Here is a 26,998-nt window from a genome sequence, read left to right on the forward strand (position 1 = left end):
TGCAGGTCGCATTTATTTTCCGATTGAGGTGAAATTTTCCAAACAATATTTGTTTGGCCCAAGGACGAATCCTATTGAAATTGGAGAGAATCCGTTCGAATTTAGATATAGCTCCCACATATGGCTTCAACAGATTCCGACTTAATTGTGCACCAAATGGCCAATATCAGTCCAAATTACCTGAATTTTATAATATCCAACTGAATTTAGTCTAGCAGCAAGTAAATCGATTTGGAATTTTAACTTCCTCACATGCGTAATATGTACTCCAGAGGAAAGATATTTGGTACAAGATATCAGATACAGCTTAGAAATAAGTGTTTTAAATTTTGTCAAGCTTGGTTCAGATTTGGATATAGCTCTCGTATATATCTTTATCCGATTTCAGGGTTTTTGTGCACCAAATGGCTAATATCAGCCCAAATGGAGTGAATTGTGGCGCATCCGACCTATTTCAGCCTAGAAGCATGTACTTCAAATTTAGTGAAAATCTGTTCAGATATAGCTATAGCTCCCATATATATGTTTCATCCGATTTGGGGTTTTAAGCCCCCCCCCCAAAATAATAATCTTTGATACCGAACGTCAGACACTGCTCGAAAATGTATCTGCCAAATTTTATGGAGATCAGTTCAGATTTTTATGTACCTCCGATATACATCTTCTTCGGATTTTACGGTTATTTCTCATCTTATATATGTAATATCAGCCCAAATTGAATAGACTTTTTCATATTCAACCGAATTTTACCATTTTGTGAAGATAGCTTTGATTTTTTTTTTTGGAAAATCAGACTTTATTAATAATATATATAATTTTTTTTAACTGTCAATATTCTTATCAACTAAAATTTCAAAAAGAAATTCCAAAATCCTTCCCAATTCAACTATAATGTTTATAAATGCTACGCATTTTATGCATCATGGATTTGAAGGGACCCCACGCTGATAAGACCAAGGTGAGTAGGGTTAAAACTTTCATTAGAATTGTAAAATCATGCGAAGGTGTTTTACGTGAAAAGAATCCCGTCGTATAGCCATAATATTGGGCCGATAGGGCCACTGCGAATGTCACCAAACCCAAGAGATTATGGAAACTTTTATTCAGCAACGGACTTAGGCATTGTTTCAAACGCATTGAATAGAGGGCCGAAAGGCCGGAAAGCAGACTGATACAGCACAGGATTAAGGCGGCAAAACCTGAAATTTTGAAAAAAGAAGAATTTTGAAAAATATTTCAGATTTATTTTTTTTCCCCTCCATTTGGACTCACCCAATTTGCCATGTGTCGAGTGCAAGGAGAATCCCTTTTGTATGCACTTAATGAGCACGCCAGCTATGCCACAAGCTCCACCCAAAGCCTGAAGTACCCAATGTATGGTGGTCTTTGTTGTCCGACGATAATTATATGTCAGCACATTGTGATTGTAGAGACACATCACGCCCTCGGCCATGAGAAATGAGAACTGAAATGAGAGAGGGGGAGAAGAAAAAAATAAATAAAGGCCAATTGGGGATTTTTAGGATTTTTTCGAAAAATGTGGAGTTTTACGAATATTTTAAAGCCATCGGACTTTTTAAGAATTTTCCAATTCAACCCAGAGCTTCTTCAACGTGGATTTTTTAAGAATATTTTCAAAACAACCTGCAACCCATGAAACTTTGATTTGTAAAAAATATTTTCGAGACCATCCAAGGCCCAGGAAACGTGGATTTATAAATAATATTCTGAAGGCTATCAGAGGCTCTACAAATCTGGATTTATAAAAAATATTCTGAAGGCTATTAGAAGCTCCATAAACGTGGATTTATAAAAAATATTCTGAAGACGTGGATTTATAAAAATATTCTGAAGACGTGGATTTATAAAAATATTCTGAAAACGTAGATTTATAAAAATATTCTGAAGACGTGGATTTATAAAAATATTCTGAAGACGTGGATTTATAAAAATATTCTGAAAACGTGGATTTATAAAAATATTCTGAAGACGTGGATTTATAAAAATATTCTGAAGACGTGGATTTATAAAAATATTCTGAAAACGTGGATTTATAAAAATATTCTGAAGGCTATTAGAAGCTTCATAAACGTGGATTTATAAAAAATATTCTGAGGACGTGGATTTATAAAAAATATTCTGAAGACGTGGATTTATAAAAAATATTCTGAAGACGTGGATTTATAAAAAATATTCTGAAGACGTGGATTTATAAAAAATATTCTGAAGACGTGGATTTATAAAAAATATTCTAAAGACGTGGATTTATAAAAAATATTCTGAAGACGTGGATTTATAAAAAATATTCTGAAGACGTGGATTTATAAAAAATATTCTGAAGACGTGGATTTATAAAAAATATTCTGAAGACGTGGATTTATAAAAAATATTCTGAAGACGTGGATTTATAAAAAATATTCTGAAGACGTGGATTTATAAAAAATATTCTGAAGACGTGGATTTATAAAAAATATTCTGAAGACGTGGATTTATAAAAAATATTCTGAAGACGTGGATTTATAAAAAATATTCTGAAGACGTGGATTTATAAAAATATTCTGAAGACGTGGATTTATAAAAAATATTCTGAAGACGTGGATTTATAAAAAATATTCTGAAGACGTGGATTTATAAAAAATATTCTGAAGACGTGGATTTATAAAAAATATTCTGAAGACGTGGATTTATAAAAAATATTCTGAAGACGTGGATTTATAAAAAATATTCTGAAGACGTGGATTTATAAAAAATATTCTGAAGACGTGGATTTATAAAAAATATTCTGAAGGCTATTAGAAGCTCCGTAAACGTGGATTAATAAAAATATTCTGAAGGCTATTAGAAGCTCCATAAACGTGGGTTTATAAAAAATATTCTGAAGGCTATTAGAAGCTCCATAAACGTGGATTTATAAAAATTGTTCTTGAAGGCTATTAGAAGCTCCATAAACGTGGATTTAAAAAAAAAATATTCTGAAGGCTATTAGAAGCTCAATAAACGTGGATTTATAAAAAATATTCTGAAGGCTATTAGAAGCTCCATAAACGTGGATTTATAAAAATTGTTCTGAGGCTATTAGAAGCTCCATAAACGTGGATTTATAAAAAATATTCTCAAGGCTATTAGAAGCTCCATAAACGTGGATTTATAAAAAAATATTCTGAAGGCTATTAGAAGCTCCATAAACGTGGATTTATAAAAAATATTCTCAAGGCTATTAGAAGCTCCATAAACGTGGATTTATAAAAAATATTCTGAAGGCTATTAGAAGCTCCATAAACGTGGATTTATTAAAAATATTCTGAAGGCTATTAGAAGCTCCATAAACGTGGATTTATAAAAAATATTCTGAAGGCTATTAGAAGCTCCATAAACGTGGATTTATAAAAAATATTCTGAAGGCTATTAGAAGCTCCATAAACGTGGATTTATAAAAAATATTCTGAAGGCTATTAGAAGCTCCATAAACGTGGATTTATTAAAAATATTCTGAAGGCTATTAGAAGCTCCATAAACGTGGATTTATAAAAAATATTCTGAAGGCTATTAGAAGCTCCATAAACGTGGATTTATAAAAAAATATTCTGAAGGCTATTAGAAGCTCCATAAACGTGGATTTATAAAAAATATTCTGAAGGCTATTAGAAGCTCCATAAACGTGGATTTATAAAAAATATTCTGAAGGCTATTAGAAGCTCCATAAACGTGGATTTATAAAAAATATTCTGAAGGCTATTAGAAGCTCCATAAACGTGGATTTATAAAAAATATTCTGAAGGCTATTAGAAGCTCCATAAACGTGTATTTATAAAAAATATTCTGAAGGCTATTAGCAGCTCCATAATAGATCCTCCTCTTCAACTTACCCCAATTGTTACGAGCCATGCATGCAGTGCCGTTCCGGCCAAACCCGAGCGCAAACACATCCACGACATCCAAATCGTTACAAATCCAATACAGATTTGATTCAAAACATTTAGGAAATAATCGATCCGTTGATGGATCTGACGAATTTCACTGTTCGGCATTGTGTCAATGGACATTTTACCCAGCCGAGATGTCAACGATGAACGGGCGTATAAATTCGTGGACGAGGTGTATGGGAGACTTTGATAGCCAACGGCCGTTGCTGTTGCTGTCGTTGTTGTTGTGGACGCACTATCGTTATCCTCTGCTGCGGTATTCACCGAATCGTTACTAATCGAAATTTTAAACGTTGTACTGCCGTAGTCGGTCCGTATGGTACTACTGCTGGAGGTTGTAGTGTTGCGAGTAGGCATTTTTTTGGTTTGTTTTGTTGTTGTTGTTTTATGTGTGTATATATTTTATTTATTTCGTAATTATTAATTGTTTATGTGTGTTTTTGTTAATTTTAAAATGTTATTACTTGTTGTTGTTGGTGGTGATGTTGTTACTGCTTCTAAGTTCTACTCGCCGGCATGCTCCCTTATCTTAGAATATGTCTCTTCTCTTCTTTTTTTCTGATGTTTGCCTTTTGTCTCAGCTCGACGTTTTTTTGTTGTTGTTGGTGGTGTTGACAATTTCGTAACCCCCGTGTTGCTTTAGTTTTGACAAGAAAAAGCTCTGCAAAAGACGACAACAATAGAAACAAAGTTGAAAAAATGATAAGAAATCTGTTTTTGTTGAAATAAAATTTTGATTTGTTTTATTAGATTTAGAGGCAAAGCAGAACCAAGGAACGGAGTTTTTTTTTCTCAGATGGAAGGCGAATTTAGAGAGTACCCTACACCACAGCATATGACATTTTCAAACAAAAATTCAAAATAAAAACAACCACATTTTTTAAAGTAACAATCAAACGTGGATTTTTTAAAAATATTTTTTTCAAGTAACAATCAAACGTGGATTTTTTAAAAAATATTTTTTTCAAGTAACAATCAAACGTGGATTTTTTAAAAAATATTTTTTTCAAGTAACAATCAAACGTGGATTTTTTAAAAAATATTTTTTTCAAGTAACAATCAAACGGGGATTTTTTAAAACATATTTTTTCAAGGATTAATCAAACGGGGATTTTTTAAAACATATTTTTTCAAGGATTAATCAAACGTGGATTTTTTAAAAAATATTTTTTTCAAGTAACAATCAAACGTGGATTTTTTAAAAAATATTTTTTTCAAGTAACAATCAAACGTGGATTTTTTAAAAAATATTTTTTTCAAGTAACAATCAAACATGGATTTTTTAAAAAATATTTTTTTTCAAGTAACAATCAAACGTGGATTTTTTAAAAAATATTTTTTTCAAGTAACAATCAAACGTGGATTTTTGAAAAAAATATTTTTTTCAAGTAACAATCAAACATGGTTTTTTTAAAAAATATTTTTTTCAAGTAACAATCAAACGTGGATTTTTTAAAAATATTTTTTCAAGTATCAATCAAAAGTGGATTTTATAAAAAAATATTTTTTCAAGGATTAATCAAACTTGGATTTTTAAAAAAATATTTTTTCAAAGATTAATCAAACGCGGATTTTTAAAAAAAAATATTTTTTCAAAAATTAATCAATCTTGGATATTTTAAAAAATATTTTTTCAAGAATTTATCAAACGTGGATTTTTTAAAAAATATTTTTTTTCACGTAACAATCAAACGTGGATTTTTTAAAAAATATTTTTTTCAAGTAACAATCAAACGTGGATTTTTTAAAAATATTTTTTGCAAGTATCAATCAAACTTGGATTTTTTAAAAAATATTTTTTCAAAAATTAACCAAACGAGGATTTTTTAAAAAATATTTTTTCAAATATTTATCAAACGTGGATTTTTTAAAAAATATTTTTTCATGGACCAATCAAACGTGGATTTTTTAAAAAATATTTTTTTCAAGTAACAATCAAACGTGGATTTTTTAAAAAAATATTTTTTCAAAGATTAATCAAACGTGGATTTTTTAAAACATATTTTTTCAAGGATTAATCAAACGTGGATTTTTTAAAAAATATTTTTTTCAAGTAACAATCAAACGTGGATTTTTTAAAAAATATTTTTTTCAAGTAACAATCAAACGTGGATTTTTTAAAAAATATTTTTTTCAAGTAACAATCAAACTTGGATTTTTTAAAAAATATTTTTTCAAGGATTAATCAAACTTGGATTTTTTAAAAAATATTTTTTCAAGGCATTAATCAAAGGCGTGGATTTTTTAAAAATATTTTTTCAAGGATTAATCAAACTTGGATTTTTTAAAAAATATTTTTTCAAGGCATTAATCAAAGGCGTGGATTTTTTAAAAATTTTTTTTCAAGGCATTAATTAAAGGCGTGGATTTTTTAAAAAATATTTTTTCAAGGCATTAATCAAAGGCGTGGATTTTTTAAAATATTTTTTTTTTAAAAAATATTTTTTTAAAGTTGGGTGTTCCAAAATAAATTTAAAAGAGCATTATTAGGGTCGACCCTCCCTGCCTTGCTTTATGTGTTTTCCGAACTAATGACTAATTTCATTCAAATAGTTTCAGTTTTTTTTTTCTCAAAGCAACCTTTCAAACCAGCTGATAAAATAATTCCAATTGACAGTTATTTAATCGATAGGTGGTGGTGCTGGGTGGGTGGTGTTGTGGCGTGTAAACATTTTAAAGCCCTACAAGATTAAGCTGTCCACAACGTCTGTTATCTGGTCTATAGAAGTGTCTGTTTTTTTTCAGTTTCTATGGGGAATGATGTATGTCTAGAGCCGGAAAAACTATGTGTCGTTCATAGTTTAATGCTTCATTGGAAGCGCCAATGAATTGCCAGTTGTTTGCCGTAGAGCGGTGATGTTAACTACGCCATTAAAAAATTTGATACCACCCGGAAGCTGATATGGATATGTGTGTGGGAAAATAAGTGAAATACTTCTCAATTTTTTATAAAAACCCTAAGTGAGAGAAGAATGGGAAAAGAGAGCACTTTTCAGTTGAGAGGAGTTTTAAAAACAACCACCAATGGAGATCATTCTTTGAGATACAAATAAAACAACAATTTTAAATTTTTTATAATTTATTAAATTTATTGTTTTTATTTTTTTTAGAATTTTTCAGTTTTTATTATTTTTAAATTTTTTTTAAATTATTTTTTTAAATATTATTTTTATTATTTTTGAATTTTTTTAAATATTTTTTTATTATTATTTTTTTCTTATTCAATTATATCCTACTTTTCCTAAAATAATCTCCAATTCTAATTCACCTCAAATAAACAACAAATTTTGTGATACAAATTCTTCAAGGGACCCCAGCAGGACAAGATCAGGATCATCAACGTGATAACTTGTATCAGAATTGTAAAATCTTTCGAGGGAGTATTATGGCTAAAGAATCCGGTATTGAAGCCATAATATTGGGCACTTAGGGCCACCGCAAAGGTGCCAATACCCAATATGGTGTGAAAGGTTTTGGTCAGCAGGGGGCTCACACATTTCTTCATGAACTTGGCAAAGAAAGCGGCAAGTCCTGACACTAGACTGACACAACAAAGTATAAAGGCAGCAAAACCTGGAGGACAGATGTAGAGAGAAGGAGGGAGGTAAACAGTGAAATTTTAAGAATTTAAAAAAAAATTTTCTTACCCAGCTTTGCATGCAGATCATCAAACTTAAAGTTATGTTGTATACATTTGATCAGGGCGGAGGCTATACCACATCCACCACCCAAGACTTGTAGGATTCCATGAATATAGTTTTTCGTTGTCCGACTGTAACTCATTGTCAGAACATTGTGATTGTAATGACACATTATGCCCTCAGCCATGAGGCAGGAGAACTAAGGGGAAAGGAGGGAGGGGATTAGGTAGAGGTGATTTAAGAAAAAAATGTTGAGGACAATTTAATTTTGGATTTTTTAAAAAAATATTTTTTCAATGACAAATCAAACGTAGATTTTTTAAAAACCAAACTAACGTGGATTTTTTTTTAAATTATCAAACGTAGATTATTTTAATTTTTTTTTTCAAAAACCAAACAAATGTGGATTTTTTGAAAAATATTTTGTAAAAAATCTATCAAACGTGAATTTTTTTAAAAAAAATATTTTTTCAAATATCAATCAAATGTGGATTTATTAAAAAAATATTTTTTAAAAAATCTATCAAACGAGAATTTTTTAAAAAAATAGTTTTTTCAAATATCAATCAAACGTGGATTTATTAAAAATAAATAAAATATTTTTTCAAGGCAAATGCAAACGTGGATTTTTTAAAAAAATATTTTTTCAAGGCAAATGCAAACGTGGAATTTTTGAAAAAAATATTTTTTCAAGGACTTATCCGACGTGGATTTTTTAATTTTTTTTTTTAAATACCAATCAAACGTGGATTTTTTAAAAAATATTTTTTAAATACCAGTCAAACGTGGATTTTTTAAAAAAATATTTTTTAAATACCTACTAGACGTGAATTTTTTTAAAAAAAAATTTTTATGGTATTACCAAACGTGGATTGGTATTACCAAACGTGGATTTTTGAAAAAATATTTTTTTAAATACCAACCAAACGTGAATTTTTTAAAAAATATTTTTTTTTAATACCAACCAAACGTGGATTTTTGAAAAAATATTTTTTTAAATACCAACCAAACGTGGATTTTTTAAAAAATATTTTTTTAAATACCAATTAAAACGTGGATTTTTTAAAAAATATTTTTTTAAATACCAATTAAAACGTGGATTTTTTAAAAAATATTTTTTTAAATACCAATTAAAACGTGAATTTTTTAAAAAATATTTTTTTAAATACCAATTAAAACGTGAATTTTTTTAAAAATATTTTTTTAAATACCAATTAAAACGTGGATTTTTTAAAAATATTTTTTTAAATACCAATTAAAACGTGAATTTTTTTAAAAATATTTTTTAAATACCAATTAAAACGTGGATTTTTTAAAAAATATTTTTTCAAGGGCCTATCCGACGTGGATTAAAAAAAATATTTTTTTCAAATATCAATCAAACGTGGATTTTAAAAAAAAATATTTTTTTCAAATATCAATCAAACGTGGATTTATTGAATATTTTTTTCAAATATCAATCAAACGTGGATTTTTAAAAAAATATTTTTTCAAGGATCAGGATTTTTTTAAAAATATTTTTTCAAGGACCTAACCGATGTGGATTTTTTAAAAAATAGTCTTTCAAGGACCTATACGACGTGGATTAAAAAAAAATAGTCTTTCAAGGACCTATCCGACGTGGATTAAAAAAATAGTCTTTCAAGGACCTATCCGACGTGGATTAAAAAAAATAGTCTTTCAAGGACCTATCTGACGTGGATTAAAAAAAATATTTTTCCAAATATCAATCAAACGTGGATTTTTTTAAATATTTTTTCAAGGACCTATTCAACGTGGATTTAAAAAAAATTCTAAAACCTATCCAACGTAGATTTTTTAAAAAATATTTTTTCAAGGACCAAACAAACGTGGATTTTTGGATATAAGAACGTGGATTTTTTTGAAAAAATAATTTTTCAAAAATCGATCAAACGTAGATTTTTTAAAAAATATGTTTTGAAGGACAAATCAAACGTGGATTTAAGAAAATATTTTTTCAATGGATATATGAACAAGGAATTTTAAAAAAATATTTTTTCAAAAATCGATCAAACGTAGACTTATTTAAAAATATTTTTTCAAAAATCGATCAAACGTAGACTTTTCTAAAAATATTTTTTCAAACATCAATCAAACTTAGATTTTTTTAAATATTTTTTCAAGGACCTATCCGGCGTGGATTTAAAAAAAAATTCTAAAACCTATCCGACGAAGATTTTTTAAAAAATATTTTTTCAAGGAAACTTGGATTTTTTTTTGGCAAAATATTCTTTTAAGTCAAATGCGTACGTGGATTTTTTAAAAATATATTTTTTTTCAAATATTTTTTTTGTCACCAAAATTTTGATTTCGAATCATTTTTTTTAAATACCATCAAATTGAAGAAGATGTTTTTTTTTAAACACCACCACATTACAATCTTTTTTCACATCGTACCTCAAAGACGCCAAGCAAGGCAATATTTTAAAAAAAAAATATTTTTTCAAATATCAATCAAACGGGGATTCAAAAAAGTAATTTTCAAGTACCGTTCAGACGTGGAATTAAAAAAAATTTCAAGTGCCATTCAGACGTGGATTTTTTATACCCTACAACACTATGTGTTGAGGGTATTATAAGTTTGATTGGGCCAAAAATTATGTAACACCACGAAATATTGGTTTCCCACATAGGAAAGTATATATGGATCTTCCTATCTCGCCGAGCTGAGTCGATCTAGCTATGTATGTCCGTCCGTCCGTCTGTCCGTCTGTCCGTCTGTCCGTCTGTCCATGTTAATTTGTAATCACTCTACAGGTCGCAATTATGGCCCGATCTTCACGAAATTTAGAATGGAGGTGGGGCTAGGGTCAGAATAGAACCCTATTTCTTTTGGAGATGATCGCCAAATGTTTAGGGGTTGAAATGGACCAAATACTGAAAAAATATCGGATTTTGCAGTAGCTATACAGGTCGCAATTTTAGACCAATCGACGCGGAATTTCGCATGTAGCTAGAGTTTAGGGCGGGGAAGAAGCCTACCAATTTGGGTGGTCATCGGATAATATTTAGCGGGTAAAATAGACCATATCTTTTTTGTTGAAAAAATTCAACATTTTTCATTAAACCGCAAATATTTTAAATCCCGGCGAAATCTCAAAGCCATGACAAGGTGACTTCTGATCTTTACATTAATGTTAAGATCCAAAAAATAATATATAGCAAATACATGCGATATATATGTCTATCAAAGAAGATATGCTTGAAAGATCTCTTATATGTCGAGAACGGCTGAACTGATTTCGACAGTTCTCATTAATTCAGAATGGCCTCTTGGCAGGAAAGAAAAAACCTCTAAAAAATCGCAAAAAAATATCTCTCTAAAGATGAAAATATTGATTTTGTAAAATTTTCTCATATTTTTTCAATTTTTTCATATTTTTGGCATATTTTCATTTTGAATTCAACTTTTGGTAATATTTCTACAGCTAACAAAACTGAGTAGTTAGGATACCAGGATATCATATACAGATCGCATTTATGGCCCGATCCTTACGAAATTTTGCATGGGGATAAGATGAGGGTCAGAATAGAAGCCTACTCTTTTTGGAGATGATCGCCATATATTTAGGGGTTGAAATGGACCAAAAAACTTCAAAATTGTGAGCAGGTCGTAATTATCGCCCGATCCTCACGCACATTTGAATGGGGGTTACCGGACACTGCAAAAGCCAAGCTGTTTTGGATGGCCATCCAAAAATGTTCAATGTGTGAAGGAGTTTGCCAACTTTTATAGACAAAATACGAAAATGTCCATTCCAGTGACTTTTTGGAGAATTCACAAATACAGGAAAGACGCACTTCTGACTATTTCGTTAACGCTGATTTCGTTGAAGATTATAGTCAAATGTCTGTATCTCATATAGATGCGTTTCAGTCAAAAACCAATAATAAATGTTAATCTTTTGCCACTTCTGAGAGATTATAGGTCTTTGGGAAATATTGGTTCCAGATCTAGGAAGACCATTTAAGTGCAACATCTACCAATAAATCGGAAATGAGCAAATTAGTTTAAGTTGCTATTATTCGAAAATTGGAGAACGAAACTTGATGGTTTTCTTTTATTATTTGTCGTTTATTATAGTGTTGTAGGGTATTCAACGGTCGGCCCGCTCGACTGTAGCCTTTGCTTACTTGTTTTTTAATATTTTTTCAAGGACCTATTCAACGTGGATTTTTAAAAAACTATTGTTTCAAGGACCTATTCAACGTGTGTTTTTAAAAAAGTTTTTTTCAAGGACCAAACAGACGTGAATTTTTTTAAAAATATTTTTTTCAAGGACCAATCAAATGTGAATTTTTTAAAAAATTATATTTTCCAGGACTAATCAAAGGTGGATTTAAAGAAAAATATTTTCCAGGACTAATCAAACGGGGATTTCTTAAAAAAATATTTTCCAGGAATAATCAGACGGGGATTTCCAGGATTAATCAAACGTGGATTTAAAAAAAAATATTTTTTCAAGGACCAATCAAATGTGGATTTTTTAAAAAAATTATTTTCTAAAAAAAAATTCTCCAAGAACCAATCAAATTTGGGTTAAAAAAAATCTTTTCTAAAAAAATTCCTCAAAAACCAATCAAATTTGGGTTTTTAAAAAATTATTTTTTTCAAGGACAAATCAAACGTGGATTAAAAAAAATATTTTTTCAAGGCAAATAAACGTGGATTTTTTAAAAATAAATATTTTTTAAGAACCAATCGAACTGGGATTAAAAACAAATTATTTTTTAAAGAACCAATCGAACTTGGATTTGAGAAAAATTATTTTTTCAAGGAAACTTGTATTTTTTGGCAAAATATTTTTTCAAATCAGATGCGAACGTGGATTTTTTAAAAATATATATATTTTTTGCCACCAAAATTTTGATTTTTACACAATTTTTTTCCAAAATATCACCAAATTGAAGATTAAAAAAAAATATTTTTCTTTCTTAAAACACCACCAAATTAAAATTTTCTTCCACCTCTTACCCCAAAGACACCCAGCCAGGCATGCAGAGCTGTCCCTGCTAATCCAGTGCGCAGACACAGCCAGCTCATGTAGATGGTGACGAAGCCGATACAGATTTGTGTCAAAACATTGACAATATATTCCAAGCGCTGGCAAATGCTAGTTGCTTCCGAGTGGCCCATTTTTGTGTGAAACTTTTTCAAAAAAAAAATCTTTAAAAATATTCAAAGGGTGGCGTTGTGTTCCTTCCCATGCGAGGTACTTAACGTTGTGAAAATTGTCTTACAATGTTTGGCGGTATTTATAAATAATTTTGTTCTATTTATTTATTTTCTAATGAGTCATAACACCCTCAACCACCCCACCCCCTACCATTTCGTTCAGAATGCGCCTGAACCTCACAACCATTTTTCCAAAAGGTTAACGCTCAACATTTTGCTTAACACTTAGATAAGAGAAACGTGATACGATATACATTTTGAAATTAAGTATATTTAATTGATAAATTTTGTAAAATATCGATTTTTTTGAAATAATTGATTTGTTTGAATTTTTTGCTGTTGTTGTTGTTCCCTGCAAAATTATGTCCATATGGTGCGATCGAATTTCACTTTTTTGTATAAATATTTAATTGAGATTAAAGAGGAGGCTTTTCCCCTTAAGTGATGGTACCAAGTTTGAACAACTATTGTTGGAAAAAATATAGCAATTTGGTAAAGGCTATTTTTAAATAAAAATTATTAAAGAGAATTTTTTTGTTGGAGTTTTAGGCCTTGGAGGTTAAATAAAAAAGGCCTTAAAAGATTTTTTTTTGAAACTAAAAAAATATTTTTTTTGCCATTACATTTTGATAAAAATAATTTTTTGTATTTCAAAATCTTGAACCCTATGTGGGGGAGGTACCAGAAGGAATGGTCCGATCTGCACCATCTTTATAACAGAACTTGTGTTGATAGAAATATTGAGCTGTGCCAAGTCTGAATGGAATCGGTTGTAAATTTCACGTTTTAGAAGCTTCATGGATATTCAAAATTGTGACCCTTTGTGAGGGAGGTACCAGAAGGAGTTGACCGATATATTCCATCTTCACAGTAGATCTCGTGTTAGTAGAAATAATGGGATGTGTGAAATTTGAAGAGAATCAGATGCTTATTTTGCATTTTACCGGCTTCATGGATATTCCAAATTCTGGCCCTTTGTGGGGGAGGTATAAGAAATAATAGTTCGATCTCTACCATCTTTATAACAGATCTTGTGTTGATGGAAATATTGAGATGTGCCAAGTCTGAAATGGAATCGGATGTTAGTTCCGCGTTTTATGAGCTTCATCGATATTTAAAATTTTGACCCATTGTGGGGGAGGTACCAGAAGGAGTGGTCCGATCTCCACCATCTTTATAACAGACATTGTGTTGAAAGAAATATTGAGCTGTGGCAAGTCTGAATGGAATCGGATGTTTGTTTCGTGTTTTATGAGCTTCATTGCTATTCCAAATTCTGACCCTTTGTGTGGGAGGTTCCAGAAGGAGTTGACCGATATATTCCATCTTCACAGCAGATCTCGTGCTAGTAGAAATAATGGGATGTGTGAAATATGAAGATAATCGAATGCTTATTTATGATTTAATAATCGTTTTGGTTATTCCAAATTCTGACCCTTTGTGGGGGAGGTATATGAAAGAATAGTTCGATCTCTACCATCTTAATAACAGATCTTGTGTTTATGGAAATATTGAGGTGTACTAAGTCTGAATGGAATCGGATGTTAGTTCCGCGATTTATTAGCTTCATCGATGTTTAAAATTTTGACCCATTGTGGGGGAGGTACCAGAACGAATGGTCCGATCTCCACCATCTTAATAACAGATCTTGTGTTTATGGAAATATTGAGATGTACTAAGTCTGAATGGAATCGGATGTTAATTTCGTGTTTTATGAGCTTCATGGCTATTCCAAATTCTGACCCTCTGTGAGGGAGGTACCAGAAGGAATGGTCCGATCTCTATCATCTTCCCAGAAGATCTTGTGTTAGTAGAAATAATGGGATGTGTGAAATATTAAGGGAACCGGATTATTATTTCGCATTTTATTATCGTTTTGGTTATTTAAAAATTTGACCCCTTGGTGGGGGAGATACCAGAAGGAGCGCACTGGTAATTCCCATCTTCACACCAGACCTCGGGTTAATAAAAATATTGTAATGTGTGTAATTTGAAGTCGATCGGATCCTTACATCACATTTTATAAGAGTTATAATTATTTCAAATTTTGACCGTTTGTGGGGGAGGTACTTGATGGGGTGCACCGATATTGTCCATTTTCGCACCTGACCTAGGACTGCTGCAAATATTAGGATTTGCAAAGTTGGAGCAAAATTGGATTATCCTTTCTCTTCTAGTGCAGTAAAATAATTTTATTGAAATTTTGACCTTTTTGTGGGGAAGGAGTGGACCAATATTGCCTATCTCCGAACTCAATCTAAGTTTGACAAAAATATTACGATGTACCAAGTTTGAACCAAGTCGTATACTTCCTTCGAGAGTTATCGTGCTCACCAGCCTGTCAGACAGATAGTCGGGTGGACGGACGGACATCGCTAGATCGACTCCAAATGTCCTGAAACGGATTTGGTCCAAAGAGACCTAGGTTCAAAAACCATTATTTCGATAAGGCATATTTTGGCCGTATCAAATGATATATACCCTCTCTAGCCATATGACCATGACGCGTATTGAAAAAAAAAAATTTCTTTCTCAAAACGCCACCAAATTTATATCTTCTTCAACCACTTACCCCAAACACACTAAGCCAGGCATGTAGAGCGGTCCCTGCTAATGCAGTGCGCAAACATCGCCAGCACATGTAGATATCTTACTAAAGGCGGACTGTATTGATATATATTCTTGTTGAACTAAAATCTCTCTTTCTCTCCCTCTCTCTCTCTCTCTCTCTCTACTTCCGCTATTTAATTTTTTCAACAAAAAAAACGACCTTTCCAGATCTTTTTGGACGTAATTTCTGATGTAAAATCAAAACCGTAACGAAAATCTACAATTTTATGCCTGTCAGTACTGATGTTTGATTCAAAACCACATCAAGGCATTCTCCTGCCAAAATCTCAGGCATGATCGTAGCAAATGTATACAAATTCAAGCATGGCTTTAATTTCGTGATACTCGTTCTTAGTAAATATTCCACAATTTCATAAATAATCGAATTAGCTCATTCCACTCTTCCAACGTCACGTTGGGCGCCACTGTGTTAAGCCATACATTTGCTTAGTATAACTGAAATCTACGGGTTATTTTCAAAGTCATAATCTTTTTAAATAATTTTGCGGATAAAAATATTCAGAATTCCGTAAATTGGAGTTCCTATGAATATTGCGTGATATCTCAAGGAGTTAGTCCGCTATTTCAAAAAGCAGATATTCCTCTTTTTATATCCACCACCACAATGTGTCTGTCTGTTATAATCACGCCATCTTTAAAGCGAATTGAGATAGAAGGCTAAAATTTTGAACAATTTCAATTTCGTATTTGAAGTTCCTATGACAAAAAATTGCAGGTCCATATCTTCTTATGTCTTCCATTTAACGATACCTCCCGATATTCGGTATTTTGATGATTTTAGTGACATTATTCACAGAAAATGAAACTTTTTTCATTTTCTCCAGATATCTCAGGTTATTTGCTCGTTTACGACCATTATCCATGATTGGGCGCCACAGTAACGACACATGTTAATGGGGAGATTCCTTCAATGAATTATAGAAAAGGGTGGGAGGTGTTATTCTCAAAAACCTTAGCCATAATATGTGCTTCCATATGGGAAATATCCCAGCTAATATTTTTTCCGAATTCGGAAAAGAACTCTGCACAGATTTCCGATTCTGATGTCAAATTCAAAACGAACTCGGAAAAAATTGTGATTCTAAAAGTTTTTATTTTTTGAAAAAAAAAAAAAAAAACGGAAAAACCAAATCGGTAGTCTAGAATTCATCCCGTAATCTAACATAAACATACCACATGTAATAATCATTTGATTGAAAAGTTTTATTCTTTTTTATCCGTGATTGAGCGCCACAGTAACGACACATGATAATGGGGAGTTTCCTTCAATGAATTAGAGAAAAGGGTGGTGGCGTTATTCCCTAAAACCCTCAGCCATAATCTGTGCTTCTATAGGGAAATATCCCAGCTAATATTTTTTCCGAATTAGGAAAAGAACTCTGCACAGATTTCCGATTCTGATGTCGAATTCAAAACGAACTCGGGAAAAAATTGTGTTTCTAAAAGTTTTTTATTTTTTGAAAAAAAAAAAAAAAAAAAAAAAAAAAAAACGGAAAAACCAAATCGTTTACGACCATTACTCGGTAGTCTAGAATTCATCTCGCAATCTAAAACAAACATACCACATGTGATAATTATTTGATTGAAAAGTTTTATTCTTTTTTATCCGTGATTGGGCGCCACTGTAACGACACATGTTAATGGGGAGTTTCCTTTAATGAATTATAGAAAAGGGTGGGTGGCGTAATTCCCAAAAACCTCAGCCATAATCTGTGCCTCCTCTTTCCGAATTCGGAAAAGAACTCTGCACAGATTTCCGATTCTGATGTCGAATTCAAAACGAACTCGGGAAAAATTTGTAATTCAAAAATTTTTTATTTTTTGAAAAAAATCGGAAAAACATTAGATTTTCGTGACGAATTCGTTTAGTATTCGCAAAAGAAAAAATGAAAATTCGGAAGATTTTCATATGTTTGATACGAAAAGTTGTCGGACGTTTGATCCGAAACTCGGAAAAAAATCTGAATTTGTTCTCTAGTTTTATCCGGAAATCGGGAAAAAATTCATTTGAAGAACTTAAAAGTGTCGGATGTTTGATACGAAATTCGGAAAAAAAATTGAAAAATTTCCGGGAAAACGGCAGAAAGTTTCGACAAAAAATCGGAAATCAGAGCCCTTGGAAAAAATTGTTAGCTGAGATCCTGCGTTTGAAGAACGGAAAAGTGTCGGATGTTTGATACGAAATTCGGAAAAAAATTGAAAATTTTCCTGGGAAACGGCAGAAAGTTTCGACAAAAAATCGGACATCAGAGTCCTCGGAAAAAATTGTTAGCTGAGATCCTCCGTAAGTATTTTCCAGTGAATAACAATCTCTAAAATCCGTGGGTGGGTTAGTTACTCTCTCTCATGTCCCCGTTTGGGCGCCACTGTAACGACAAATTTTAGCCGAGAGTTACATTTTAAAAATTTCTTTAAAGTCGTGTTTCTCCGGCAAAATCGCACACATAATCAATGATAGATCATCAAAATTTTTTAAAAGATATTAGAGGTTTGCTCACTTTATATTCTCAACTTGTTTAAATTTGGAGTATATTAAAATAGATCCCTGTTTAACTAAAATCTCTCTCTCTTTCTCTCTCTCTCTCTCTTCTACACAAGTATGCTCCGTTATATATTTTTTTTTTTTAATTAAAAAAACATGATGACTATTCCTTGGAAATTTGGAGATTTGAGAAATTTAAAAAGAACTCCGAATTTTTTTTCCTATACGAATTTCAAGCCGTAGATATAATCGTAGAATATTGATTTACTTTTTATGGGAAATTTTGGCTGGGCTAAATTTACTAAATTTTGAACTGCCTAGAAAATGGTTATTAAGTTTCTTAAAATATTTTTTTTCTTAAAATATTTTTTTTTTTTTTAATAATTTTCTTTATACTTACCTTTTTAATTTAATTTGCCATAAATAAAATTTGTATGGAATCCAGTGGATTTATTTATGGAAGGCCACTAAACTGTCGAACTTGATGATGATTTATTTTAAATTTGAAATAAACAAACAGACAAAACAACCGAATACCGGAAAGAATTCACTTCATTTGTTGAAAGCAGCAGCAGGGTACAGCATACGTCTGAGCGATTCAAGCGTGAGCGTGAGTTAAAAATAATTTCCAGCTAATGTTGGCAAACAGAAAATGCATTCTTAGAAATTGTGGAATATTTACAAAACATTACAAATTTTTCCGCGTGTCTCCTTTTTGGGGGATTTTTTCCCGATTCCTGGAAAGCAAAATCAGTGAAGAGGTGGAAAGGCAGGAATTTTGTTTTTTTTTCGAATAGGTTTTAAAAGGAAATTTTGGGGTTTAAAGATCTTGGAAAGGTAATTAATTTTGAAATATTTTCATTTAAAAATGACAATTTCAAGGGCAATTTAAAGACTCCTAAGTAAGTTGCTCTTCAAGGCAATGTCTGAAATAACCAGTAAAGAAAGTCTTAAAGTCGGGCGGGGCCGATTTTATGATACCCTGCACCACTTTGCTAATTTAGTTGAGCTCCACTTAATAATTAAAAGTTTTTATGGGAGAATTCAATCATACACGCTATGATTATAATTATAATTTAAAATTCAAAGGACTAAATATGCCAAAGCATTTGTATCTTTTAAATTCGGACTTTGGTGCAAAATTAATTTGAAATCAGATAAAGATATATGTGGGAACTATATCCAAATCTGAACCGATCTCGATGAAATTTGGCAAAGATATTTCTGTGCTGCATTCGATATATTTCCCTGAATATTGTTGTTACGGAGTGCATATTACGGCTGTGGGTAACAAATATGACAAATCGGATGAACAATATATATGGGAGCTATAGCTATATCTGAACCGATCTTCACCAAATTTGACATACTAGCTTCTAGACTCAATTCGGTCGTATGTGCCAAATTCCATCCCATTTGGGCAAATATTAGACGTTTGGTGCACAATTAACGCGAAATCGGACGAAGTTATATATGCGAGCTATATCCAAATCTGAACCGATCTTGATAAAATTTAGCAAAGATATTTCTGATCTGCATTTAATATATTTCCCCAAATATTGTTGTTACAGAATGCATATTACGGCTACGGAGGACAAAAATAACAAATCGGATGAACAATATGTATGGGAGCTATAGCTATATCTGAATCGATTTCGATAAAATTTGGCATACTTATTTTCAGGCCTAATTTAGTTGTTTGTGCAAAATTCCATACTATTCGGGCTGATATTACACTTTTGGTGCACAATAAAAGGCAAATCGGACGAAGATATATATGGGAGCTATATCTAAATTTTTACCGATTATCTCCAATTTCAATAGGGTTCGTCCTTGGGCCAAACAAGTGATGTTTGCCAAATTTCATCTGGATAGGGCAAAAAATGCGATCTGTACTTTGTTTACAAAAATACATGGACAGACGGACGGACGGACGGACCGACATGCATAAATCGACTCAGAATGTGGTTCTATGCAGATCATCAAAAGGAACTATGGGTCTATCTTGTTTCCTTTTGCCTGTTACAAACAAATGCACAAAGACATAATACCCTGACCACCTTGTGGTGTAGGGTATAAAAAAATGTTAAGTGGCGCCCAATTGTGTTTAAACTGGCATATTTCATGAAAATGGCGACCAATCCTTGAAATTAAAAAGAGAAAACATTTACAAACGTCATCGATTTTTTTTTTGGGTTTTTGAAAACTGACCCCCAGCTATGGAGTAGAATATTAAGCACAATTTAAAATATGGCGCCCAATCGTTGTAAAATTAAGATGTCCTCGAATTGTGGCTAGATAGGGGGGATTCTCTTAAATGAGACGCCCTTTTTATACCCTCCACCATACATAGTATGGAGGGTACATAAAGTTCGTCATTCCGTTTGTAACTCATCGAAATAATATGTTTAGACCCAACAAAGTATATACAGGGTGAGATGCAAAAAACCGGCAATCAACTTCAGACTGTTGCCATGGTGATGGTGTGCGCCGCCATAACAGCTGATGGTCGCTCTCCGCTCGTATTAATCGACCGTGGCATCAGAATAAATGCCGAATATTATCGGGAAAACATTCTGGAGGGTGTATAAAAAGCCTTGGGCACGCAAACATTTTGGCCGCAGACCTTGGACATTCCAACAGGACTCAGCAGCATCGCACTCAGCACACGCCACCCCAGAATGGTTACAAAATGAGATTCCTCGTTTAATTTCTTCCGCACAGTGGCCCCCTAAAATCTCCGGATAACAATCAGTTGGACTATTGTGTCTGGAGTATTTTGGAAAGCAAAGTTGGCACTAACAACTACCACAGTGTCGATCACCTCAAGCAAGCGCTTTGCCCCCGGGAATGGGCCAAAATACCGTAGAGCAACATTCGGGTGTGGCGTGTGACGGTTTCATTAGCCATTTGAAGGCCATAATTCGTGCCAAAGGTGACCAATTCGAACAAATCTAAACTTTTTCTAAAATTTGATACTATTTCCGACATTTTTTGCTTTCATTCAATAAAATTGTAAAAGAAAATATGAAAAAATTATGACGTTTGACGTTGTTGCAGTTTTTTTTATCTCACCCTGTATATTCTTAATCAGCTTAAAATTCAAAGACGATTTAGCCATGTCCGTCCGGACGTCCATCTGTCCGTCTCTTGTAATCACGCTGGAGTCTAAACGAATAAACATAGGAAGATAACATTTTGCACAGATCTGTCTTTTGTCTGCAGGCAGGTCAAGTTCGATGATGGGCTATATCGGTCCACGATAACATATAGCCCTCATATAGCGGTACCTCCCGATATTCGGTATTTTGATGATTTTAGCCACATTTTTCAATGGAATTGTCTGAAAATCCGCAAAAGGAGTTCCTTCGGAGTACTTTACTCCCTGGAAGAGAATTGTCTATATAGGTCCACGTCTTCGTATAGCCTCCATATAACGTTACCTCCCCATATTCGGTATTTTGATGATTTTAGCCACATTTATCAATGGAATTGCTTCAAATTTGGTATTTGAAGTTCACAATGGATACTACAGTCTAGGACAGAAAATTGTCTACGTGGGTCTAGGTTTACGAGTAGCCTCCACGTATAAGTACCTATCTATATTCGGTATTTTGATAATTTTAGCGACAGTATTCAATGAAATTGATTGAAATTTCGTATTTGAAGTTCCTATTAGGTATTGCAGCCTGTTACAGAAAATAGTCTATGCAGGTCCAGGTGTTCGTATATCCACCATACAACGGTACCTCTCGATATTCGGTATTTTGATTATTTTAGCAACAGTATTCACCGGAATTGTATCAAATTTCGTATTTGAAGTTCCTAATAGGTACTACAGCCTGTTACAGAAAATTGTATATGTAGGACCAAGTCTTCGTATAGCGTCCATATATCGATACCTCCCAATATTCAGTTTTTTGATCATTTTAGCGACATTTTTAATCTGAATTCTTTCAAATTTCGTATTTAGAGTTCGTAATGGGAACTACAGCCTATGACAGAAAATTGTCTATGTAGGTCTAGGTCTTCTTATAGTTCCCATATATCAGTACCGCCCGATATTCGGTATTTTGATTATTGTAGCCAAGTTTGTCAATGGAATTGTCTGAAAATCCACAAAAGGAGTTTCTTCTGAATACTTTACCCACTGAAGGAATCTTGTCTATATAGATCTACGATATTGCATACTCCCCTACAACGGTACCACCCATTATTCGGTATTTTGATTTTAGCGACAAAATTCACTGGAATTGTTTCAAATTTAGTATTTGAAGTTCCGAATAGGTACTACAGCCTGTGACAGAAAATTGTCTATGCAGACCCACGTCTTCGTATAGCCTCCATATGACGATATCTGCCTATATTCGGTATTTTAATGATTTTAGCGACATTATTCACCGTAGTTGTTTCAAATTTCGTACTCAGAGTTCGTAATGGGAACTGCAGCCTGTGACAAAATATTGTCAATGCAGGTCCATGCCTTCGGACAGCCCCATATAATGGTAGCTCCCTATATTCGGTATTTTGAAGATTTTAGAGACATTATTCACCGGAATTGTTTCAAATTTGGTATTTGAAGTTCGCAATGAATACTACAGCCTATGACAGAAAATTGCCTATGCAGGTCCGTGTCTTCGTATAGCCTCCATGCATCAGTACCTCCAGATATTTGGTATTGTGATGATTTTAGCGACATTATTCACCGGAATCGTTTCAAATTTGTTATTTGAAGTTTGTAATAGATATTATAGCCTGTGACAAATTGTCTATGCAGGTCCAAGTCTTCGTGTAGGCCCCATATATTAGTTCCACCCCATATTCGGAATTTTGACGATTTTAGGTCACCGAAATTGTTTGATATTTAGTATTTGAAGTTCTTAATAGGTACTACAGCCTGTGACAAAAAATTGTCTGTGCAGGCCTAGGTCTTCGTATACGCCCCATATAACGATACCTCCCGATATTTGGTATTGTGATGATTTTAGCGACATTATTCACCGGAATCGTTTAAACTATCGTTTGGAACTACATTCTATGACAAAAAATTGCGTATGCGGGTCCAGATCTTTGAGTAGGCTCCATATATCAGTACCGACCGATATAAAGCATTTTGACGATTTTTGCGACAATATTCACCGGAGCTGTTTGAAATTTGGTATTTGAAGTTCGTAATGGATATATTACGTCTATGACTGAAAATTGCTCATGCAGGTCCCAGGTCTTCGTGTATGCCCCATATATCACTACCTTCCGATATTCGGTATTTTAATGATTTTAGCCACATTATTCTCCGGAATTGTTTCAAATTCGGTATTTGAAGTTCATATTAGATACTACAGTCTATGACAGCAAATTGTCTGTGCAGGTCCACGTTTTCGCATAGCCCCCATATAACGATACCTCTCGAAATTCGGTATTTTGATGATTTTGGCGACTTTATTCACCGGAATTGTTTCAAATTTCGTATTTAGAGTTCATAATGGATATTACATCCTATGGCTGAAAATTGTCTATGTAGGTCCAAGTCTTCGTATAGGCCCCATATATCAGTACCTCCCTATATTCGATATTTTGATGATTTTAGCGACATTATTCACGGGGGTTGCTTCGTATTTGGAGTTCCTAATAGGTACTACAGCCTGTGACAGAAACTTGTCCGTGCAGGCCTAGGTCTTCGTATAGGTCTCATATATCAGTACTTGCCGATATTCGGTATTTTGACGATTTTAGGTACAATTTTTATTGAAACTGTTTGAAGTTTAGTATTTGAAGTTCCTAATAGGTACTACAGCCTGCGACAGAAAATGCAGGCCCCATATAACGATATCTCCTGATATTCGGTATTTAGATGATTTTAGCTACACTATTCACCCGATTTTTTTCAAGTTTCGTATTTGAATATTTTAATGGCTTATGGCAAATGTCGCCTATGCAGGTCCACGTCTTCGAATAGACCCCAATATAACGTTTATATTCAGTAGTTTTTAAGATTAGAACAGTGTGGCTTGTTTGTTCGGGATACCGTAGTATTTTGTTGTTGCAAAATGGTCAGGCTTTATCCCTTTATTGTTGTTTTTATTGGGGAGAATATCCCAGACAAAAAACAAGGGAACTGATGAGGATTGGTGGCTCTTTCCGAAACCTAGGTATTCCCTGCCTTACCCCCTGGTAAACATTACCATCGTTCTTCACTATAAACAAACGTTGTTTTTATAAAAACAACAATAAAGGGATAAAGCCTGACCATTTTGCAACAACAAAAGTTTTTAAGATTTTAACAGAATCTTTGACGGATTTAATTTTTTTTTATTTCCAAATTTGTTCAAAATGTTGGAGGCTATTCAAAGTTCGACCCGGTCGAATTTAGTGCTTTTTTACAGTCTTATTTTTTTTTTTTTGCAAAATCCTTATCTTGGAATGTCAGATCGATGGAGTCCTTATTTTCCACTCCTCCAACAAAAATATATATCCCCATGAAATTTCGAAATTTGAAAGTCAAAGCTCAAAGCAACGCGTGACGCCCTTCACTGATTTTGATTTCAAATTTCTTTGGATAAAAATATGAAAATATTTTTAATTTTTTCACTTTTTTATGGCCGGCAATAAATATTCACGGCCTTTAAGATCTTATTCTTAACTCTTCTTAGAGAATATATATTTCCACGGAATTGCCGAATCTTAAAGTCAAAGTACAAAGCAATGCCTGACGCCCTTCATTGATTTAGTTTGGATGTTTTTTTTTTTTGGATAAAAATATGAAAATATTTTCGATTTTTTTCACTTTTTTATGGCCGGCAATAAATATTCACACCCTCTTAGATCTTATGCTTAACTCCTCTGCGAGAATATATATTTCTACGAAATTGCCAAATCTTAAAGTCAAAGTTTGGATTTTTTTTTTTAAGAAAATTTTAAAATATTTTCGATAATTTTCACTTTTTTATGATTGGCAATAAACAATCACAGCCTCTAAGATCTTATGCTTAACTCCTCTTAGAGAAAATATATTTTTCCACGAAATTGCCAAATCTTAAAATCAAAGCCCAAAGCAATGCCTGACGCCCTTCATTGATTTTGTTTGGATTTTTTTTTTTTTGATAAAAATATTAAAATATTTTCGATTTTTTTTTTCAATTTTTTAAGCCGACAATAAATATTCACAGCCTCTAAGATCTTATGCTTAACTCCTCTTAGAAAATATATATTTCCACGAAATTGCCAAACCAATGCCTGACGCCCTTCATTGATTTTGTTTGGATTTTTCTTTTTTTGATAATAATATTTAAATATTTTTTTATTTTTTCACTTTTTTATGGCCGGCAATAAATATTTACACTCTCTTCTGCTTAACTCCTCTTAGAGAATATATTTACCCACGAAATTTACGAATCTTAAAGTCAAAGCCCAGAGCAATGTCTGACGCCCTTAATTGATTTTGTTAGGATTTTTTTTTTTTTTTTTTTGATAAAAATATTAAACTATTTTCGATATTTTTTACTTTTTTATGAGCGGCAATAAATATTCACGCCCTCTAAGATCATACGCTTTACTGCTTTTAGAGAATATATATTCGCACGAAATTGCCAGATCTTAAAAAGAAAACCCAAGGAAATGTCTAACGCCCTTCATTGATTTTGTTTTTTTTGATAAAAAATATTAAAATATTTTTCTATTTTTTTTTCACTTTTTTTGTGATCGGCAATAAATAATCACAGCCTCTAAGATCTTCTGCTTAATTCCTCTTAGAGAATATATATTTTCCCACGAAATTGCCAAATCTTAAAGTCTAAGACCAAACCAATGCCTGACGCCCTTCATTGATTTTGTTTGGATTTTTCTTTTTTTTTGATAAAAATATTTAAATATTTTCGATTTTTTTCACTTTTTTATGAGCGGCAATAAATATTCACACCCTCTAAGATCTTACGCTTAACTCCTCTTAGAAAATATATATTCGCACGAAATTGCCAGATCTTAAAAAGAAAACCCAAGGAAATGTCTGACGCCCTTCATTGATTTTGCTCGACTTTTTTATTTATTTATTAATTTATTTTATTTTATTTATTTTTTTTTTTTTGATAAATATTAAAATATTTTTTTCATTTTTTTTGATCGGCAATAAATATTTACACCCTCTTCCTCTTAATTCCTCTTAGAGAATATATATTTCCACGGAATTGCCAAATCTTAAAGTCAATGCCCAAAACAATATCAGACGCCCTTCATTGATTTTGTTTGGATTTTTCTTTTTCTTTTTTTTTATAAAAATATTAAAATATTTTCGATTTTTTTCACTTTTATTATGGTCGGGTAATAAATAATCACAGCCTCTAAGATCTTCTGCCTAACTCCTCTGCGAGAATATTTATACCCACGAAATTTACGAATCTTAAAGTCAAAGCCCACAGCAATGCCTGACGCCCTTCATTGAGTTTGTTTGGATTTTTTTTGAAAAAAATATTAAAATATTTTCGATATTTTTCACTTTTTTATGATTGGCAATAAACAATCACAGCCTCTAAGATCTTATGCTTAACTCCTCTTAGAGAAAATATATTTTCCCACGAAATTGCCAAATCTTAAAGTTAAAGCCGAAAGCAATGCCTGACGCCCTTCATTGATTTTGTTTGAATTTTTCTTTTTTTTTTTTTTGATAAAAATATTAAAATATTTTCGATTTTTTTTTACTTTTTTAAGCCGAAAATAAATATTCACAGCCTCTAAGATCTTATGCTTTACTGTTTTGAGAGAATATATATTCGCACGAAATTGCCAGATCTTAAAATCAAAACCTCGATTTTGTTCGACTTTTTTATTTATTTATTTTTTTTTTTTTTTGATAAATATTAAAATATTTTTTTCACTTTTTTTTGATCGGCAATAAATATTTACACCCTCTAAGATATTCTGCTTAATTCCTCTTAGAGAATATATATTTTCCCACGAAATTTACGAATCTTAAAATCAAAGCCCAAAGCAATGCCTGGCGGCCTTCATTGATTTAGTTTGGATTTTTTTTTTTTTTTTTTGATAAAAAATATTTAAATATTTTCGATTTTTTTTCTCACTTTTTTATGATCGGCTAATAAATATTTACACCCTCTAATTCGGAAATCTACGA

The 26,998-nt window shown here is 32.1% G+C and overlaps 2 protein-coding genes across 3 annotated transcripts; both read right to left on the reverse strand.

The window, feature by feature from the left end:
- Positions 1–881: 881 nt before the first annotated feature.
- LOC101897406 (transmembrane reductase CYB561D2) lies at positions 882–18,524 on the reverse strand. 2 transcript variants are annotated; one of them, XM_005182389.4, is made up of 4 exons: positions 18,275–18,524; positions 3,867–4,584; positions 1,273–1,465; positions 882–1,199 (listed from the first exon to the last, which is right to left on the reverse strand). In XM_005182389.4, exons 2-4 carry the CDS (start codon positions 4,278–4,280, stop codon positions 883–885), a joined length of 924 nt encoding a protein of 307 aa, XP_005182446.1. In that variant the 5' UTR covers positions 4,281–4,584; positions 18,275–18,524; the 3' UTR covers position 882. The 2 variants fall into 2 exon arrangements, with proteins under 2 accessions (XP_005182446.1, XP_058985544.1); XM_059129561.1 differs by lacking the exon at positions 18,275–18,524 and adding an exon at positions 12,561–12,679.
- Positions 7,054–26,998, reverse strand: LOC101898778 (uncharacterized). Its single transcript, XM_059129564.1, has 3 exons — positions 26,946–26,998; positions 7,571–7,763; positions 7,054–7,496 (listed from the first exon to the last, which is right to left on the reverse strand). Exons 2-3 carry the CDS (start codon positions 7,749–7,751, stop codon positions 7,183–7,185), a joined length of 495 nt encoding a protein of 164 aa, XP_058985547.1. The 5' UTR covers positions 7,752–7,763; positions 26,946–26,998; the 3' UTR covers positions 7,054–7,182.

This window comes from Musca domestica, unplaced genomic scaffold, assembly GCF_030504385.1.
Source record: "Musca domestica strain aabys unplaced genomic scaffold, Musca_domestica.polishedcontigs.V.1.1 62, whole genome shotgun sequence".
Taxonomy (NCBI): Eukaryota; Metazoa; Arthropoda; class Insecta; order Diptera; family Muscidae; genus Musca; species Musca domestica.